Source organism: Xiphophorus couchianus, chromosome 12 (genome assembly GCF_001444195.1).
Source record: "Xiphophorus couchianus chromosome 12, X_couchianus-1.0, whole genome shotgun sequence".
Lineage (NCBI taxonomy): Eukaryota > Metazoa > Chordata > Actinopteri > Cyprinodontiformes > Poeciliidae > Xiphophorus > Xiphophorus couchianus.
Genome location: NC_040239.1, coordinates 27,590,616 through 27,611,211, shown reverse-complemented (window position 1 = coordinate 27,611,211; position 20,596 = coordinate 27,590,616). Strand labels below are relative to the sequence as shown.

The 20,596-nt window shown below is 40.8% G+C and overlaps 1 protein-coding gene across 9 annotated transcripts in view; it reads right to left on the bottom strand.

Annotated features, from left to right (window-relative positions):
* Positions 1-20,596, bottom strand: part of arvcfb (ARVCF delta catenin family member b) — a 243,058-nt gene that overhangs the window by 54,603 nt on the left and 167,859 nt on the right. For all 9 annotated transcript variants that reach the window (XM_028033129.1, XM_028033135.1, XM_028033134.1 and 6 more), the window contains 2 exons: positions 13,027-13,532; positions 2,012-2,195 (listed from right to left, as the gene is read on the bottom strand). In XM_028033129.1, coding sequence (XP_027888930.1) covers positions 2,012-2,195; positions 13,027-13,532 — 690 coding nt within the window. The remainder of the gene's footprint in view (positions 1-2,011; positions 2,196-13,026; positions 13,533-20,596) is intronic.

Below are 20,596 nucleotides of genomic sequence, written 5' to 3'. Positions count from 1 at the left end.
AATAATCCTCGGTTAAATCCAGGACGGTCACTTAAATGTGTGTACATACTAGAAACTCTGAAGATTTAACTTGAATGAATGGACCATCTGGCTCCTCATTTGTGCTTGCCGTCTCTCTGCATCTGTTCTTCTCCTAAAAACTGGTTTGGTCCAGAAGTTTTTAATCTGTCTGAGCTTTTAGAACATATTACTGGCTTTCTTTTTTTTTTTTTTTAAACCAAGACAAGCCAAAACTGTATTTTTCTAAATTATCATTTCAAAAAATTTGGGAACATTCCCTGGAAGCCTTTTTAAATCTAATTTGTTTTTCTTTGGATGAAGCGGGACACAGTCGGAGCGGGACTACAGCTAATTATCTTTCGTCCGTCCAACATGAGCCAAACGCTGGTCCAAAACCCAAATATATACAGTTTTCAATCAGTCCCGAAACCGACAGAAGAACTGCACATTTTATTAAATGAGATTCCACAAACTAATTTGCCAACTAAAAACCTTTTTTTTTTTAAAAAACTAATATTTAAATACTTCCCTTTTACTCAAAATTAATTTTTACCTTTTGCATAAAAATCTATTATTTGCTCCTTCAGACACAGTGCCCTGCAAAAGTCTTGAACTTTTCCACATTTGGTGAATTTACAACTGAGAGCTTCTATGTGTTTTATGACCAACACCAATTGAGGACACAATTGGACAGTGTGAGGGAAGGGATGAACTATTTTATATGGAAACATCTGAGCAGTGCGGCTTGCTGTGTTCAGGCCACTTTACTCTGAAATCACTAAATAAAATCCAGGGCAAAGGGCACTCTATTAATAAACAGAAAACATCTGTCTGCACTTTTATCTCAGCATAAATCCAGCTGTTCTGTAAAGGCTCAGAGGTTTAATAGAGAACAGAGAATTAGGTTTGTGCTTCACTGTTCAATTTCTTTTTTCTTTTTTAGAAAAGTAATAATAACACAGCACTTAAAGAGCGATAACAAGCCCTACTTACAATGCTTGACAGCAAACCTGGGAGAAAGTGCTCTGCTCAGATGAGACCAAAAGATGAACTTTTCAGTCTGCATGCAAAACACTACAAGTGGCAGCATCATGCTGTGAGGGAAGTTTTCCTCCAACAGGGAAAAAGCAACCTGGTTGATAGGAGGAGGGATGATAAATATGGTCCAATCCTCAATTGAGTTTGAGGTGGATGTTTCCCTTCCATCTAGGGTTGGACAATCTGGTTGAAAAACAAATCATGACATGAGGGCTTCATATCAGTCAATATTGATAATTACTGATTAGGTTTTTGTTTTAAGTATCTGAAATACCGCCAAACTGGTGACGTGACCTTTCCTGTTTTATCCACCGTTTCCCTTCAAGCTGTTGCATTAGTTTTCTCCTTATTCTCCACAACATTGTTTTTTTATTTTTTTATTTATAAGCAGTTTCGAGGCACTGTGGAAAACATGAAACTGCTTCTGCGCAAGTTACGCAACACGTCGTTGCTAGGCAACCAAAGAGCGAGTGAGTTAGTTGACACCACCCACCTTGATTAGCTGGGCCGTGAGAGTTTGAATGGCTAAAGTTTTTCCTCTGTCTACATCCCCCAGAATGCATCAGAGTTCATTGAAATGACTGAAAAGTCTATCTATTGGTATTGATTACATTATATCTATTGCAATATATATTGCTATTGATTAATTGTCCAGTCCTACAACCAACAGAACAAAAATCTTAAACATTCAGTCAGAGCTGCAATGGAATGTTTCAGGTAAAAGTCCTGATCTAAATACATTTGAGAATCCAATTAAGTAGCTGACAACTATATATATATATATATAAAATCCCAATTGTATTTAATTTTATGTTGAAATCCTGATAAAATAAATAAAGTTTGTAAAGTCACATGAATATCGTTGTAAAGCACTGATTCAAGAACTTGTGTTGTGAGTAGGTGACCTGTAAATGTGTGCTACACATCAGACTGAGACGATCCTGTGTAGAACCGAGTTTGGTGCAGACTCTACCTGAGGCATCCGGACGTGTTCTTGAAGACGGTGGTCCACTCCGCGTCCCGGGGCTTGGAGTCCTCGTTGGGTTCGTGCTCCCACCCCGAGTGGGGGATTATGACCTCGTTGGTCATGGTTTGAAGCCCGTGGTTGATGATCACCATCTTCAGAGGCTCGTAGGACGACAGATTCCAAAGGGTACCTGAGGGGGGCGGCAGAGAGGAGAAACAATACAGACATTATGTAAGAGCAAAGAGCTCAATTAGAAAAAGTATGATCATGAGAAAAAGGAAGAAGCCACTGAAGATATATTCAATGACATTTGACAAAAGGTGACGTTAGGGTGGATTAAGGTAGAAAAATGGGAAAAATTATCAGAATGAAAAGTGTAAAAAGAGGTAAAGAATGAGAAAAGAGATGCCAGGCAGCCAGAAAGGAGGAGTGGAGAAAATCGTCGACAGAAAATGAAAGTGATGCAACGTAGTGAAAGCTTAGTAGCAGACAAAGTCAAGCAGGCTTCACGACTGAAATCAAAAACACAGTTAGTTCTGTCTTAAACCACCCACAAACTGGACTCACCAGAATCCCACATATATAAAAAAGAAAATCGCTATGTGAAAATTTCACTGAGAACATGTTCACACTCACTTTTTTTCACTTTAACAGAGCTCATATACGTCAGCCAGCTTTAGTACCTCGAGAGCTACTGTAACCATTTGTTTTGTAGATGCTGTGTGCGTCCAGATCATTCTCTCCCTATGAAATCGGCACCGAGAGAGATTTTACGCATCAGTCACCTTCCAAACAACACGAACGGAGAAGCAGTGGCTGCACATCTAATCACAGAAAAACAACCTCCAGCCTATTTTACAGGAAAGAAAAACAGCAAAACAAAGCAAAGGAGAAGGGAACAGAAAAACATGCAGGAAACCAGATAGAGTTTGCTTTCCACCAGAGAAGCAGGAAGATAAAGCTGAGTGAGAGAAGAAATATTTGGACGCACAACCATGCAAGTCGCAGAGACAAAATATTCTGTTCCACAGGGTTTTTAACACACGCTGCAGTGATCGGACCGCTAATTTGAAAAACAACAATGTATATTAGATCTATACAAAGATATGGATTGTGACTGGAAATAGGTGGATACAGAAAAGTTGGAAGGTCAAAAATATTCTGGTAATCTTACAAGAGTGAACACAGTGTGCATAAGCACTGCCAGGTAATGTCACTGTAACGCCCGATGTTGTCAAAGTAGTTACTATGGGAAGAAATGAGCCATTCTCAGCATCAGTGAGGTGTTTAAGCAGAGATGGAAGATTTTTAAAAGGGAACTGCATTTTCTACTTCATATTGAGACGATCAGGCTGCGACATGGAGAGAGAGAGCTAAACTTCAGCAGGTAACAGGAAAACTCAGTGTTTCAAAGCAGAGTAGCTCTGTTTGGGCGTTCAGCCTGTCCGTCATGGAAAATCGGCAAGTCAAAACAAATCAAGTGTTCAAAACAGGCCACATGTCTCAAATTTTATATGAATATTTTACAGAATATTCAAAAGCTTTTTCTGTCATTGTTTCCATTTTTTTGTGGTTTTTTTTGTGCCTTCAAATTCAGTCAAGACTTTAATGTACCTATAGTCATCACCAATAAATGAGAATATCTGTTCTGCTGAGACTCGTTTGTCAGATCAAAAGTACATTTTGAAAATATCCTAAAAGCTGGCATTAAATATACTTTTCAATAAGCCAACACTTCTATATTAATATGTTTCTGATGTAAACAATCTATAGTCATGTTTTCTTCAACTGTAAGTGGAAAATCATTATAATTAGCAGAAATAAATGTCCACCTGTATAGTTTATTTATATAAGGTGTATCTGAAATAAATGGATTTTAATAATAATAATAATCCTCAGATTTATGCAATGGCTATGTATGTTGCAAATGAGTTTTAGCGTCAAAACATATGACAGTACTGGCATTTAATCCATCTCTGTTGCTCCCTTCATTGTATTAGTTTAAAGTGTGGGGTGTAAACCTAAAGTATGAGGTTTCCATTCAAAAAATGCATAGTGTGTCAAAAACTAACATATATTCTATTGTTTATGGGGGGGGAACCACAGTGTTTGCCTGTCTCCCTCTCTTTGCCCGAAAGCCTCATGCTTCAGAGAAACAGCTGGGAGCTCAAGTATTAAGATTAAACGTAGATTTACACGCTTGTGCACCCCCACATGCAGCCATGCTCAATGCGTGTGTGAGCACACAGACGCAACTGCGAGCGCACATCCACAGACGCCCGTGGTGTGTGGTTGTGTTGTGCAGTTGAACAGCGGACCATTAGCAGAGCGCTGAAGCTGTCGTACATTCTGGCATGGCTCTTTAATAAAGTTCCTGTACATTTTCCAGACGGTCAGTATTTCCTCTGTGCAGTCGTGCTCAGACACACACAAGAAAAAAGAAAAAAAAAAAAGAAGCTGGACTAAAAATAACTCTCGGCTTGGTTGAGAGAGACCGTTTCATTTTCTAAAAGGTTTGCTGAATGAATGAATGAATGCAAATAGACAAGTTAGGATAAATACGTATTTTTCTGCGTTGTCGTTTTTTTTGAATCTTTAATCCAACTTTGTCATCAAGCTAAAGAACATATCTGTCCAAAAATAGACATATTCAACAAAATCCTAGGTATTTTGGGGAAAACATCATATTAGCAAATGAATGGAGTAATTTCAGCAACCCCCAGGAATAAAAACTTCATATACTCCCTGACAGACTGTATCCATTGGCAAATTATTCCCAAAGCACAACACAACCAAAGCTAAAGTAATTACATTGCTGAATAATTGTGTGCTTTGTTCACAGTAAATTTCATACCTCTATCATACAATATCGAGTCATTTTTTACAGCACTTTTGTGGTACATTTAACTTGAACATATTGATATGCTTTCATCAGCATAATTAAAGCTTTATTTGGACGTAAAAACACTGGAACTGTGTTCATTTATTGAACCATCTGAAAGGTTTTCTAATAACAAAGAGTATAATTTAGCCAGTGTGGTCACAATAATCACTGAATAGTCTGAAGCATACACTGCGGAAAAATGTTTTAGGTGGCAATTGTCAATAAACCCAGGTTTCTACAACTCAGAAACTACTTGCTGACTAATGGGACATTTTTGGATCATGGTCAAGAAACTATACATTTAAAAACCAATGAGAACCAATTAAATGAACTTGATGCATTTCATAGAAAAATATGTCAGAACACCATAGAAACAAGTGGCAAAAATAACTAAAGTGTGAGAAAAACTAAATTTCTGCCCATCCCAGAACCTTTTCCTACAACTGCAGTTGACTACCTGGCATAGCCGTTGTCCTTTTTCATATACCAACAGGAGATGCTCCAAATGCTATACTTCTATATTACCTAGACGTAAAAACTGAACTGAACTGCTAACTGTGCAACTGTGTCCATGGCTGAGTAAGCATCAGTCCAAAAACTGCCTCAAAGTACCAGACAGCTTCACTTCAGCTTCTAAGGTTAATTTAAACATTCCAGATGGAGGCTTAGAGCTGCGAGGCACACTAACACCACACTACACTGCTGTGTGTGCATCTCTTTTATTCCTTAATGACATATAAACTATCTTGCAAGATATAGTGAGGCTATACTGATCAAACAGCTTGCGTTATGAGCTCACTTTAGCTTGTACCTTTTAAAGGTGTAGGTGAGTATTAAAAAAAGTATTTGTCTCTGCCAGAATAAACTCAAAGGATTCTGAGTCAAGACCATCTATAGCAATGTATAACGAATACTGAAGGTCTGAAGATCAACTCCTCAAAGTCTTTAATGACATAAAGGAATTGTATTCTTTTTATTGGCCATTTGGATCTCACAGAACTCTCTAAGATCCAAAGAAAGAAGCTTGATGCACCATTTTCCAAAGAGTCAGGGAAATTAACCAGGTCAAGTTGTTTTTCTCTTTGGCTTTTAAGCAGCTCATTCCATTGCAACAGTCTGGTCAATTAAAGCGATTGACAAAGGCGAGTGCCCAGCATCTTGGTATGCTGCAGCCATAAGTTTTATGACAAGTTGAAAAGAATTATACCTTCAAATCAATGTCACATATAAATGTTGATTTTAACATTTCTCAAAAGTATGTCAGTATAATATTTAAGGATTGCCACTGCTCCTTTAATGCTTTACCTTATGATAATATACCAGGGTGCCTTTTGATCTGTTTGCTGTGTTCAAGAGTAACTTTTTAATACAGACCAACTTTTATTTGATGAATCAAATACTCAGTATAATTAAGAACTTGTACTTACTCTTGCCTCCCACAACAGCCAATGCTGTTGGCACATTCAAGACATCTAAAGATGAAATGAACATGATGTGTTCCTTTATGCTGATGATTCACTGGTGTTTATTTCCAATCCTCAAACTTCTTCATAACTTTGTTGTCTGTCCTTTTATTGTCTTAAATAATCCCACAATGCAAGCTTTTGAGACAGTTGAATTTTATGAGGATAAAAATGGGACATGTAAGAGAGTGAAAGCTAAAATGACAACTTTGTATAATGACTTTGTATCAATCAAAACTGAAACCCAGGTGTTCCTTTCCTGTATTTCGCAGTAACATTCAGTCTGTTGTAGCATATATGTGGAATTGCTGAGAAGGTTTTTAAAACAGAACAAATTTTAGGAACATTATATATTATATTACAATATATTTAATTTTATGAGGACATTTTTGCCATTTATGAACTTGCGAAAGGTGACAATAGTACTTCATGCCTCCTTTGCACAAAAATCTGATAGCCAGTAGACAAAATAGGGAAAAATTAATACAATGAACATGAAAAAAAGAATAATATTGAACTGATCACACAATGCTAAGAGTCTAATACTGTATGAAATTTAATGGCTTAGGAAAATAGACTAGTTTTATGCCGTGGTCTATGCCGAGGTAAACTATTCCACAGTTTTGAGGCAGTCAAAGTGAAAGCGTGATTACCCCCACATTTTAATCTAGATTTCATCATATCCAAGAAAGAGTGGAATGTACACAAAAGTTCCCTTAAAGGTAAAAAACATCAGATGGAGCCATTCCATGAAATCCTACTAATTGTATCTTCTATTTTATTATTCTTATTCAGTGCTATGGTATTTGACAAGTTTATGCTGGTACATACCTAGTTAAAAGGAAATATAAAAATCCAGGCAAGAATGTAACAACAATCAAACATTCATATGAGCTGTATGAGCGCTGGTATTGTGACAGATAGAAGAAAATTCACGCATGCCTGCCAGGCTGACAGCTTGATTACGTTGTGTCATTAGCATCAGATTGTGACAGGCAGCATTCAGTGTGCAGTCAAAACAGAGCGAGCGCAGCACCAAGATGATCTTTTTACACCATCATCCTGGTCACAAACTGTGCAGAAAATATCTAGTCCATATTCCCAGCACGGCGACATGCTCCACGTTTTCAGCGGATCAGCGATAAACAGCACGCCGCAAGATACATCTTCATCATCTTCGCCGTTTGTTAATATATTCCACCCTACCATGAAATTAACTGCATGATGGTTTAATTAACTCGGTGCCAGAGTGGTTCTGTCTCAACAGTTCGATGGTATCTGTTTCAACTACACATATCGGACGGATTTTGGAATTCGTCGATCTTTGACCGCTGCTTTCAACGGCTCGGACATGGATAAGGCAATTTGTAAAAACGAAGAAAGCGAGAAGTGAAAAGGTACCGGGACCTTTTTCTGCCAGAGATGACGCATGATGAGACACGCGGCCTCGCCAAATCTTTCCACCCCGGCTGGTTGGCTGTCACCTCCAGTGTTCCAGCTGAAATACTGCTCAGTCCGCTGGAATCAGTCACCTCTACGCTGATCACATAAGCCTAAGGGGAGGGAAAGACATGTCTTTGACGTGGCGGCGATCCATCAAGTCTGACAGGCATACAGCCCACTGACAGAGCGTTATTCAGGATGACAGAGCGCCGTGGAAGTGACGATCTCCATCCAGCGTCCTGTCGCTGTTTCAGGCCAGTGACTCTGGATCGGGTTTAGTCAGTTTGCTGTCCTCTGTCAGATTGTGAGAGACAGACGCCTGAGGGGAGTCCTGCTGTCTTCCAGGCACGGCTGACCCGAGGCAGAAACATCCACCTAGCACCTGGTACGAGTGCACAACTTTGTAAATGTGTCTAATAGCTCACCTTAAATGCATCGTGCAGATATGTAACCAGGATGAAAACTGTAGAGAGCACTGAGGATGGCATCACTTGTGAAAAATTCAGAGCTGCTGAATGATAGATAAAAGTGTTCAAACTGGTGTTGCACTTGCATAAATCATGACACCAACTGAGGTTTGGGAAAAGCAAAAAAACAAACAAAAAGAAGTAATTGACCTCTCAATGCTGATCTTACATAAGCGTTCTTTCCCTTTCTTTTTGTAAAATAGAGTCAGGATCTACAGTTTAAAATACTTCACAAGCAACTTTGATAACCAAGTCAGACCACTTTCAAGGTCTGGAAGTGCTGTTCCTTTCTGATTTATTAATGCTGTTTATCTGTTGAGGAAACTTCTCAGGGGTAAACAGTCGGACCGGGTCGTACCGGTCTCCTTTCAAAACTAATTGAAAAACAACAAAGTCTGACCGGGAGCATGAAAACGGTGGCATTGTGTGATTTCCAATTAAAAGGCCAAAATTCATCAAAGGAAGTCCGTTTGTCTTCTGAGTCTCAGTTCTTGCCTTGTTTTTCCTTTTACGTCCCACCCTGCCTGTTTGTCTCTGATTGGACAGGCTGGAGCTGGAAGGACTGGGAACGGGACTGGAGCTGTAGCGGGGGCTAATTAAATTTTCCAGGCACCACTGGCAGACATGTTGCTCTTCAAGCAGAGCTATTAACTTAGTTCTGCCCATTACTGTTCTCCTCCTCTCCTTCTGCTCTTCACCCCTCCTGCCATCCATCAACGTCACAGTGGCAATGAGAGCGGGGGACGCAGTTTAGCAAAGGGGATGCAAAGTGCATAAAAACCGAACAGAGATGGAAATCTAAATACTCACACTATTGACTATGTACATGCTCTCATACATACTCGTGCATAAATGTGTATAAAGCGATTAATGAGAAAAAGTCATTAAAATGTGACTGGAAGGACTTGGCATCACACAGAAACTGAAGTCTACAGTGTGTTTCATGGATCATACTAAGGAACGTCAGCCGTTGGCTCCCTCAAAAACTGTCTTCTAGTGATGCCTCGACCAGATCCCCGGTACTAGTCTAGTGGCCTAATCAAAGTAGTTTTAGATTTTCATTGACAATACCTGTGGTTTGTCTGTTGTCTGTAGTAGAACCAATAAACATCGTTGCTGTTGAGCTGTTGTCTATCTGTTCAATAAATTAGCAGCAAAAATGTTTTTTGATTTGTACCTTCTTTTTTTTTTTAAACACACATCAACTGTTATATATTTATGAGAAAATAAAGTCATCCAGGAAATCACAATCAAATAATCAAAACCAAAGGAATGGGATGCAACTTCACTAAAAATAATGTTTTAATTAGCTCTCCTGCAACAATTTGACAAACTTATTACTGTGAAAGAGTTTTAGTGTTCATCACAATTCTAATAAAGACGCATCAAGTTAGCGACTAGGTGATGAACAAGGTGAAGCTGAATAGTTACTTAATCGCAATTGTCTTTTTCTATTTTAATTAAAAGAATCGCTGAAAATTAAGTTCCAATTCATTCGTTTTATTATTTTCATTCATTTAATTTAAGACAAGTTGATGTTAAACAACCGGAAGACCGCAATCGGGTCCAACTCAGACGTCATTCCTCTTCAGTTATTGATTTCTCATGTCAAATGTCCTTGTCTATAGTCTCATATGAGCAATAAAATCTGTGGAAAATGCAGAACCAATCTGCCTCATGATCTCACTTTTCACAAAGGAATCTGCTTAAGGCCACAAACAGCCCAGAGGCTGCTGAAACAGGAAAACAGAATTTTCTAAAAAAGTTCTAAAAATATAAACGACTTGTCTGCATGTATCGTTTGTGTGCGTGTGTGTGTGTGTGTGTGTGTGTGTGTGTGTGTGTGTGTGTGTGTGTGTGTGTGTGTGTGTGTGTGTGTGTGTGTGTGTGTGTGTGTGGATATGTGTGTTGGAAAATGAAACCACTAGGTTCCTTCCACCTCACCCATTTCCACTAGGAGAAAACAGAGCTCTCTGAGCGGTTTTTGCATAGAGCTGCGCATACTTCCACAGCAAAACCCTTAAACATATGAACTAAGAAAAGGAGCCCCGTATTTTTTAAAAAAAAACCTTGAATTATATTTAATTGCAGAAAAGCACGGCCGATTCCAGACAAGTGGCTGGGGAGCTGAGCCTGCATTGTGAGGAGCTGGTTTCCTGCGGGGCAATGACCACCTAAAGCAGGATAAAGAGTAAACCAGCAAGAGAGCGAAAATCACCGTCTGTAGATAATGAATGAAGGAGAAGGGAAGAAAAAATAAAAAAATAAAAACCCAGAGACTGAGCGTGGGAGGGCTGAATAATGAGTAAGAGAGGGGGAGAAAAGCCTCCTTCCCTTCCGTCCTCCTTGTCTTGTGGTGAAGGGTTATTTTTAGCTTCAATAGGGAGCAACACGATGCTGTAAAGGCAATCATTTCTGCAGCGGCACCGCCATCGCTCACTGCTACATCTCTGTCAAAACAAAGGAGACTCACTTATGCAAACACTTAGGCATGCATGCCCACAACGGTTCGTAACACGCTGGGATTATAAAGACTGGCGTCAGTGTAAATAATAGCCTGTATGTTTGTAGTTTGGGGTGACAGTTGCACAGATATTCGTATTATGACGCCGAGTCAGAGCGGTTGTCAGTGCTGGAAACCTAACGTGACGACGACGTTCCTCCCCTAAAGAGCATAAACACCAAATCCATTCCCCTCCTTCTTAAATTTCAGCATGCACTCTGTGTTTTCACTTGGCACCTACTTCACAAGGTCTGGGTATCTCACTTTAAAGTGTCTCATTTTTCACACGAGTGCACAGGAAAAGAAAAAAAAAAGAAGAAGAAAAGAAAAACCTCTTCTCAGATGCCACAGTGTGTGAGCGTGTCAGGTTAAATCAGCTGGAATAAACTGAACACACACACACACACACACACACACACACAAATGCACACACATGTATTTCCCAGTTGATTTCTACCGGAGCATCACTTCTGATTCAATAGCTTCTCCAAGAAGAATTAAAACGTCTTCGGTTATCCGATGCAGATTACAGACTTTCCTACGGGGATCGATACTCGTGTGCTCTTTGTTTCTTCCTGACTGTAGACCTTCTAGCTCTCAGTCCGTCTTTCTGCTTACAGTACAGAACGCCGTGGCTTAAGTAATTAAATATCACCTTATTTGTTTCCACACACCGGCTTGGTTCAAGAGCCGTGGAGTTTCTGTGATCAAATCTGCTTCCAAGACTCAGAGCTTCCTCGTTACGGTGCAGCATCAGGTCTTTTACAGAAATGTATCGGCTCCACAATTAGAAGAGAGAGTAATTTGCAGCTCTGCAGGCGATATACGCACATTTATCTCTTTCTAGCGACAAACTTTGATTCACGTGGCTTAGTGCGAAAGAGAGAAGACAAAAAATCTATCTCGCCTGCAACACAAACCAATCACATAAAGTAAGAGGTCCAAGCAGATATATAGACGTTAACATCGCTGAATTGCTGTAGCATAACAAATTTGTATCAATAACTAGGAGCACACTGCGTCGCAGAATATAAAAGATATGGCAGCCAACTGGAGAGAAATAGAGAGGATTGCCAAACTAAAGAACTACTGCAGAGAGGTAAAGCTTCAAAGAGTAGACGGGAAGCAAAATATGTAATTTTAGTGCCAGTCGACTACACACTGAATGATCATGGTGTTTCTTTTTCCAAATTTATTAAGACCTCTTTCGACTATTAGACCTGGACAATTTTTGTTTTCACTTTGGACTCTGAAAAAAGGGCCTAGCAGTAATTCCTGCCGCTGGAGCAGAGTCAACCGAGTTCTCGCCAAGAAACCGAGAGCGAAAGAGAGAGTCTTTAACGTGTAATTGAAAGTTATGATTTTTAGCCTATTGATTCTGTTGCAGCAATTTCACTTTGTAACGACTATGTGAGCTTCAAATGGCATAGTATTGTGCATCTGTAACAAACTTTAGAGAGATTTGCCAAACACAGTTCTGTGTTCTGAACGCCTATGAGAGGAGAGGAGAGACAGATCCAGTGGGGAATAAAACCCCCTGTTCTTCTCCGTAAATTTATGATCATGCTACAGCGTTTATGCTGTCAAATCGAATTATAATCACAAAGAAGTTGGGGGAAATTTGTGACAGTCGCAGATTTTTGATGGATAAAATATGGCAGTAGCAATTTCCTCCCCCTCTGAATATAAGTCGTTTAAAACCCAAAAACAAGAATTTACTCCCTCTGCAGCTGTAAGCAGATGTTAATTATTTAAAGAGGCAGCATTTATTTTCCAGGCACATAGAGCCTTTTTATAGCACAATCACATAACTGTTACCTTAAGTTATGAAGATGCTTGATATGACTTGAAAGCAATTGTACGTCATAATTTAATGCCTTGAAATTGGGCCTCCGTCTCTTTAAAAACTAGTGCTTGTAACATCGTTCCTCTATTAACCCTTGAACAACGTTTTTACAGGTGTTGCACTGAGAAGTAGCTTGTACAGTGATTACACAAACGCGCACTTCTACCAGGGGTTTGCTAATTGCTGCTGGCTAGTCTGAAGGAGCTGAGAGTTGGAGTTGCAGGTACTAGGGCCGCCCAGGCGTTTTACACAACTGGATGGTTGCCATGGAGATTAAAGGATTTCTCAAACATGCATGAATGAGTCAAGCTCCAGGTATGTCTTGATGAAAAACTAACATTATAGCATGATGTAAAACTAGGAAAGTTTAGACAGAAAATAAAACTGTATTTTTATTGGGAAATGTTCCTCTTACCGGTGATGAGTTCTCGAACCTCCATGTCGTTGGTCTTCCTCAGCAGACGGATGAGGGCCGGAATACCATCACAGTTCTTGATGGCCACCTTGTTTTCATTGTCCTTGCCGTAGGAGATGTTCCGAAGTGCGCCGCAGGCTTTCCGGTGCACTTCGGATTTGGGGTGATCCAAAAGGCTGACCAGAACGGGAATCCCTTTCAGCTGGCGGACGTCCTTCTTAATTTTGTCATTCTCGTAGCAGAGGTGTTGCAGGTAGGCGGCGGCGTTGGACTTCACCGGGTCGATGGGGTGACCAAGCATGGCGATGACCTCTGGGAGATCGGGGTCCCGCCAGCGGGGGTCCTTGCGAATGCTGTCGATGGAAGGTGAACGCCGGCCGGCCATTCGGTCCAGACTGGCCATGCTTCCTCTCTCGGGCTGAGCAAGTGGTGCTGAATACATACCATGGATGTAAGGGTGGCGCTCATCAATCAGCTCTGCCTCAATGGGGTCATCTGGGTACCCTCTGCAAGATAACAGAAGGGAGGACAGTCAAGACACGTTAGATGGAAGAGGCAAATGGAGGGCGACTTGAATTTGTCTGAGAAGCATCAGACAGCCAGGGGACAGGCTAGAAGAAAAGCCAACGGAGGTGAGACTCACTGACTAATGAGGGGAAAAGGTAGAGGAGAGGACAAGGTGAGCCGATGTTTGGATCTGTTCTCATCAGGTTTGTCAGCGGGACTCTGATGGCAGCCCTTTGCAATAAGCAAAATGATTTGCAGCATTCTGCTCCCTACTCCCTGTCAGTAGGAGTAACAAACATGTCAGACTTCAACAAACATCGAGAGAAAGCGACTAGGAGACAGGAAACGATTGGAAACCAACAGAGACAGAGCAACAACAAAAAAAAGCAAAAGCTTTGAGGGAAAGACCGGTGAAGTCTTTTTTTCTTTTTCTTTTTTTAAAGGAACCCAGAAAAAAAGGATTTGATATCTCTTCCCCCAGGGGGCAGAGAAAAGAGCCAAGCAGTTCCCCCAGGGAGGACTAGGAGCCCCTACAGTGCCTGCAGGGCTCCCTTTGCTCACAGCTCCAAACACTAGCATGCAGTCACTGAAATGTTAATGACCAACACTCTGGGATTTCTCTGCTAGCATTACCCTCATTAGCAGTTCTCCTATTAGTGTTGGGGACTTAAACAGTACTGAGCTCTAACTGCTTTTCTGGTGACAGAATTAAGGAGCAAAGTGGTCCACTGAGGGGGATGAGGGGTACTTCACTGATCCGACATTTTCAAAGTCCCTTAGAGTCTGTTCTCTACGGTCCTTCACTCCAAAGACATTGTCATACATTCTTCATAGGAACATGGATGACTATATTTGTTTGAATCCAGCGACAGGAGTGTTTGTCTGTTTTTTTTTAAACTCTTGAGAAGGCTTCCCACTTCTGACACCACATACAGAGTCAGCATCTTAAAAGGCGTGTCCCACTGGAACATAGACCTACGCAATAATGCAAGAACACGTTCTCAAAGATCAATAACTTTAAATTTCAATCAACAATTAATGCTGGACATGTTCAATTTTCAGAATAGATCAACAAAACAACAGAAACAATAAATAAAATGAATTATAAATTCTCTGTAAACAAAATTGTCCTTCAAAAAAAATAGCTAGCTGAGACAAAAGCACCAGTCTGAATACTTTTGTCAACCAGTTTTTGGTAGAAAGAGAGAAAGAAAAGAGAAAAACGATAAATGATGTAAGTGGAAATTATTGTGCTCATTTTAATGTATCATGCAATTAATTAATTTATTGCTTACTGCGCAGGTCTATGCATAACTTGTGTTGTCAACAGATACTCGCACAAAAGCTGCGGCTCTCTGTGGCTCCTCGTGAGTTACCATGGACGTTTTGGCTGCTTCATGTTCACCTCGCCTGGATTGCCAGTTTCAGTAGATTGGTTGTTGTGCCACACTCCTCCCATTTTCAGATTCCCAGAGCTCCGTGAGATGCTTAATGCTTGGGATATTATTTTAAAGCATAACACTGCTTTAATTTTCCCCCATTACTTCATCCTTGACTGGTCTCCTGTGTTTCTTTGTCTTCATGATTATCTGTTCGCTAATTTTCTCTGAAAAACCTCTGGGATCGTCACAGAACATCTGTACCTACGCTGAGAAACACAGAGGAACTCTTTTAATTAAGTAACCTTTAAAGACCATTGTTGAAGCTAGTAAAAGAGCCTTAAGGTAAATTCATGCCATGTTTTCAGTTTATTCTGCAGTTTTGTGTTGCTTTTTTAATGTGAAAGCTGCTTTGTTTTAGTCTGTCTTGTAAAATCTCTTAAACATATCTTGATTGGTAGGGTTATGACATGTCAAGATGTGAATGAGTGCCAGAAATATAAAACATTTTGCAAGGCACTGGAGTTGGATCCAAAAGTTACAGAGACAGAATAGCAGCGGGGTTGTGGAAAACAACATTCGTGCAAATGCTTCATCCACTTCTATGAATAACTACAAACTTTGAAGAAAACAAAGCTAGTCTTAATTTAAATAGAGCTGGCATTCCAAATGCTAACTTTGGAAAGATTTTTTTTTCTTGTTTCTTGTTGAACAAGCTTGCGCCCGCAGCGTAGAAGGAGGGGCGAATCAAGATTCTGATTACAGAACATAATGTGGAGAGAGACCGGCGCTCTGAGGTTTGGCAAAAACACTGAGTGACATGATAGACTGGATGCAAAAAACACGAGAAAATTGCATGTGTGCATACAGACGCTGGTGGTTACTAAATGCATCCACGCACGCGTACACCAAGACGTAAACACGCACTCGCCACCCAAGCCATCACCCAGAATTTTTTTTTTGTGCAGCAGGATATTGGACCTGACAAGGCAAAGAGAGCCAAGGATAACCCGCCGAAGGAAGAGCGCAGTTCACAATCTCAGAATCATCGCCGTGAAGCAGACCTGCATATATAAACCGCCACTGCTGTCACTTTTGTATCTCTATTTCTCTCCGGCTTTCTCTCTCATTATGCCCCACATTGTGTTTTGTTTTTTTTATATACTCGCTTTGTCACGCAGACACATCGGCACACAGATAATATGTACAGTTGTGTGGATCGCGGCTCATTTAGATCCGGGGCCGATGCGGCGGGGCTTTTGGTAAAGCAGACTGAGTGACGGGAATGTCAGGATTTGCATTTATATTGGCGGCATTGTGTGAACCAGGATGGCTGTATTCAGGGGACCTGAAAGGGCCCCTCTGCAGCCAATACACTGCCTGATTATGGCAGATCACCCTCCTCGTGTTAATCGAGCTGCTAAACGTCCGTCCTGTTTGGGAGCATCCAGATGTTGATTTAGGGGGCCTGCGTGGCTGCATTCATTTTAAGTCCAGATTAAAGAGACAGTTGCACATCCTCACTATTCTCTCTTTCATGGTTCTTCATGTTTTCTCCGCCACTTTCATCGTCTCCTGGCTCGAGCCGTACGTGACCCTGCTCTTTTGCAGATCCATCAAAGGAGGTAAACTGAAGAGAATTACACACTCTGAAAATGTGTGCACCTCATGTATACACGCACGCACACCCCTCTCTACTACATTTATGATCTTTTCACCGATACTCCTTGGGGGATAAATTGGTCATTCTGAGCTGTGAATGATATTGTGGAGATGAGTTTTCAAGAGAAAACATGAGGAAGAAAAAGAAAGTCTTGGTTTTTAGATGAGATTTTCCTCAACATCAAAGTGAAGTCTCAGTGTTTCATTTATAATTTAGAGGGAAGGCTTGTGAGAAACCTCAAACATATAGAATGGGATTTGAACTAGTAATATAAAGAAAACCTCTACTCTTGTGTGACCAAGAGTTGAGTGTACTTTGGTTCAAAATGTGCAGATTGACCCGTGAACAAAAGCCAAAGACCTTGTGAAGATGCTGCCTGAGGCTGGTAAGACAGTATCACTATCCACCATAAAGCGTGGCCGCTGCCAATATGGGCTGAAAGGCCACTCATGAGGACGAAACCATTGCTAAAAAACAAAAAAAGAAGCCAGAAAATCCACACAGGAACAAAGGCTTTCATTTTTAGAGATGTGTTTTGTTGTCTGACAAAACTAAAGTGGAATTGTTTGGCCATAATGACCATCGTAACATTTGCAGGAAAAAGTGAGATGCTGGTTAGCCTTCGAACACCACATCAACTGTGAAGTATAAAGGGTGGCAAAGAATGTTATGTTGAAGAAACATCTAAAAACATCATCCAAGGAGTTAAAGCTTTAGGTCTTGGACATACAGCTGTAATGTCTGTAATGGACATACAGCCAAATTAGTTACAAAGTGGCTTAAGGACAACAAAGCCAATGTTTTGGTGTGATATTGAGTCCTATTGAGAATTTGTGGGCTGATCTTCCACCAGTTCTGTCAGCAGGAATGGACCAGAACGTCAACAAACTACCGAGAAGCTTGTGGAAGGAAACCCAAAACACGTCACCCAAGACAGAGATTACAGGCAATGCTACCACGTTTATTAATGTTTTGAAGACATTAATAAATAAATCTGTGACATATTATTTTTGTCATTATAGAGGTGATTAGTAGAAGAAAATAATTTTGGTGATTCAGACTGATTAAACTCCAGACAGTGAAGAGTGTGTGTGTTTTAATTTGATGTATGTAAACTTCTGGTTTCAGGATGCAAGGAAGAAAAAAGGGGTCCGAATACACCCATGCCACGTTTTTCCGACCTTCCTTTCTCTTCACAGTTATATACTACTTTGAGTTGGCCTGTCACACAGAACCTCAATAAAATGCTATAAAGTGGCTGTAACAACACAAAATGTGAAAAAGATTTAGGAGTACAAATACTTTTTCAAGACACTGTATGTGAGCAGGGAGGAGGTGGATCAATTGGCCACGGTCACATCTCTTTTATGGGCCACTCAGTATAGAAACATCAGTGGATTAGATTAAAACACCCCCACCCTTCTCAATTAAGTGGGGAGCAGCTATGGTCATGGGTGCATGTGTTCATATCCAAGTGTGTGTGTGTTTGTGTGTGACTTCTGGATACAGGTGGGCAGGTTGGAGCGGAGTGGATTGCCCAAGGAGAGATGAGCCATTAGAGATCGGCTTTAAGACGCCCCTGTGGTTTGTCACAGCTCCAAAGTAGCTATTAATCACAGTGGCATGAAGACACCCACACTCACAGAGAGGTCCTCATACACACAAACACTGTGTCATGAAGGCTGTGTTAGAGTTGGAAGGGCTCAGATACTATTCACCGCTTGTCCAGACATAAAGGGAATAGAGATGCTCTCGTACCACTTTGTGCATATGTCCTTATTATTACAGGCTAAATAAGGTAAAACAGTCAAACAAAAATGTGATTTTGTCAGATTTCCACCACCGACTTCATGTATTGATTATGTTTATTGTGGTTATAGACCAAGACAAAGTAGGGCGAATATATCCGATCTTATCCACCGATCTACTTTACCTCACCAAAGGTCTGAAAATCATCAGTATCGGCCAAAATTGGGATCAGCAGGTCAGACTTTTCAAATATCGGTGCACCCCTCATTTGCTCCTTTTTATTCTCATATCCAAAAATAATTAATGCCATGACAGCAAATAAGAGGTAATAAATTTATTTATGTCACTGCTTCAGAGGTCACCTAATTCATAAGCAGAGTCCACTTGTGAGTAATTTAATAAGAATACCTTTATTGGTCCTCCAGGGGGTAAATTGACATTTCAGTAAAGTTCGTCCAAAAGAACAAAAAAACAAACATAAGACATGGGTAGACAGGTGCCTAAGGCTGCGGCCACTGGAGGCGCTGCCCTCCAATGACTCAGTATAAATAAAGTTGTTGTGTATTGATGTTCCAGAAGGCATTCATTTTCAAACTAGCCCAAAGCTGTCCTCGTTAATACACTACATGTGGTGATAATTAAAACTGCACATGACCTGGACCAAACATCTTCCAAATGGCATCATGCTGCGGGCTCGCTTTTCTTCAGCTCGTCTGAGTTGACAGAAAGACAGATGGAGCTAAATAAAAGGTAGTTCTGGAGGAGATTCAGGTGGAGATTCAACTTTCAACAGGACAATGACCGAAAACAGACGGAGCAGAAAAAAAGTGTCTCTAAAAGATACTGACGAAAGAAGGTAAATAAATACACGACACACAGTGGCAGCGCTTAATGCCACCATGCCTCTACCTTACAGAAGAGTTAAGGTCATAAAAACATTCCACGTTACTATTACTAGCAGATGTTAAATATAAAAGTAAATGAGGCGAGGATCATAAATGCTCCATTACAGGCATGCTGAATGGCACACAGATCAAGACAGAACATCACTGACAGCTTACTGAGTACTGAGCCTTTTTCCCCCTTGCAATGCAACGTATACCAGCATAAATATCAATGTTGCTTTGACACGTTCCACCAACACTAAGATTTCTGCAGAACAATCCCAAGCCAGCTTTAGAATGACTGAAGCAACATAAGAAAGTCCAATCTACACTCCTAATTCATAGGAAGAAGTGGGGCATGCCCTGTTTTAAATGGGTTGTCACAATAACAGACTGGTGTAGCTATTATGTCATTAGGACGGCAAGCGACATGTGAATCTACTTGTGGCAGTGTTTAGAGGGCGCCGTTGGTCCTAATGCGCCACAATGCAAAGTTAGAATTAACCCTGAAGTCAAAAAGCGGAGCAAACCCTGGCAACAAATCATCATTCCCATCGGCGCGGCGACGCACAATGGAGTCCGCTGTGGCGACAAAACAAGCGCATGGCGCCGACACAGAAAGCCGCTTTAGTACTAAATATCACCATTTTTGTCTGTGCATAATTGAAGGCTTGCATGAAATGATAAGCTGTAATTAGAGCGCGTTAAATCTAAGATTCATTACAGCACTTCGGAGACGCTGGTCCCTTCTTGGAAGAATACTAATCACAGCCTCAGAGCTTAAGAGGCTGTGTGCTGCGGGGAGACCTGATAGTAGCTGTTCTTAGGCCGGAAAAAAGGAATTGTACTCAAGGAAGAAAATAAAGCAAATGCAAAGATAAGATTAGAAAATGTATGTTTTTTTTGTTATTTAAATTAGCTAGATGCATGCTGGTGTTTAGGAATGCATATGAGTGACTGTGTGTCTATGCATGCGGCTGTTGGAGATGTGTTGTGACACATGTAAGGCACGTTACAAATTGCCTGTCACAGCAAGTGTCTCTTGGAGGAGTGACTTGTTTTCTGAAGATAGGATTTTATTGAGTGTGTGTGTGTGTATTTGACACAGTCACAAGTGTGTAATGACAGAGGCTCTGATTAGGCCTCTGCTCTTTTGCATCAATGTGGGAGCCTTTAAATCCAGTGCGTACGCTCAATTGAAGAAGCCTGAAGCCTGCGTACCGTTCCGTCCTTCATGACGACCAAAACAAACACATACGCTCCAGCCTCGCTCCCATTCTTGCTCTTCAGCCCTCTTCTCTTGGTTCCGTCGGAACTGGCGAGACGCCAAACATTTAACTCAGATTAGTGGAAAAGTGCAGAGAGCTTGAAAATATCCATCTGCTACA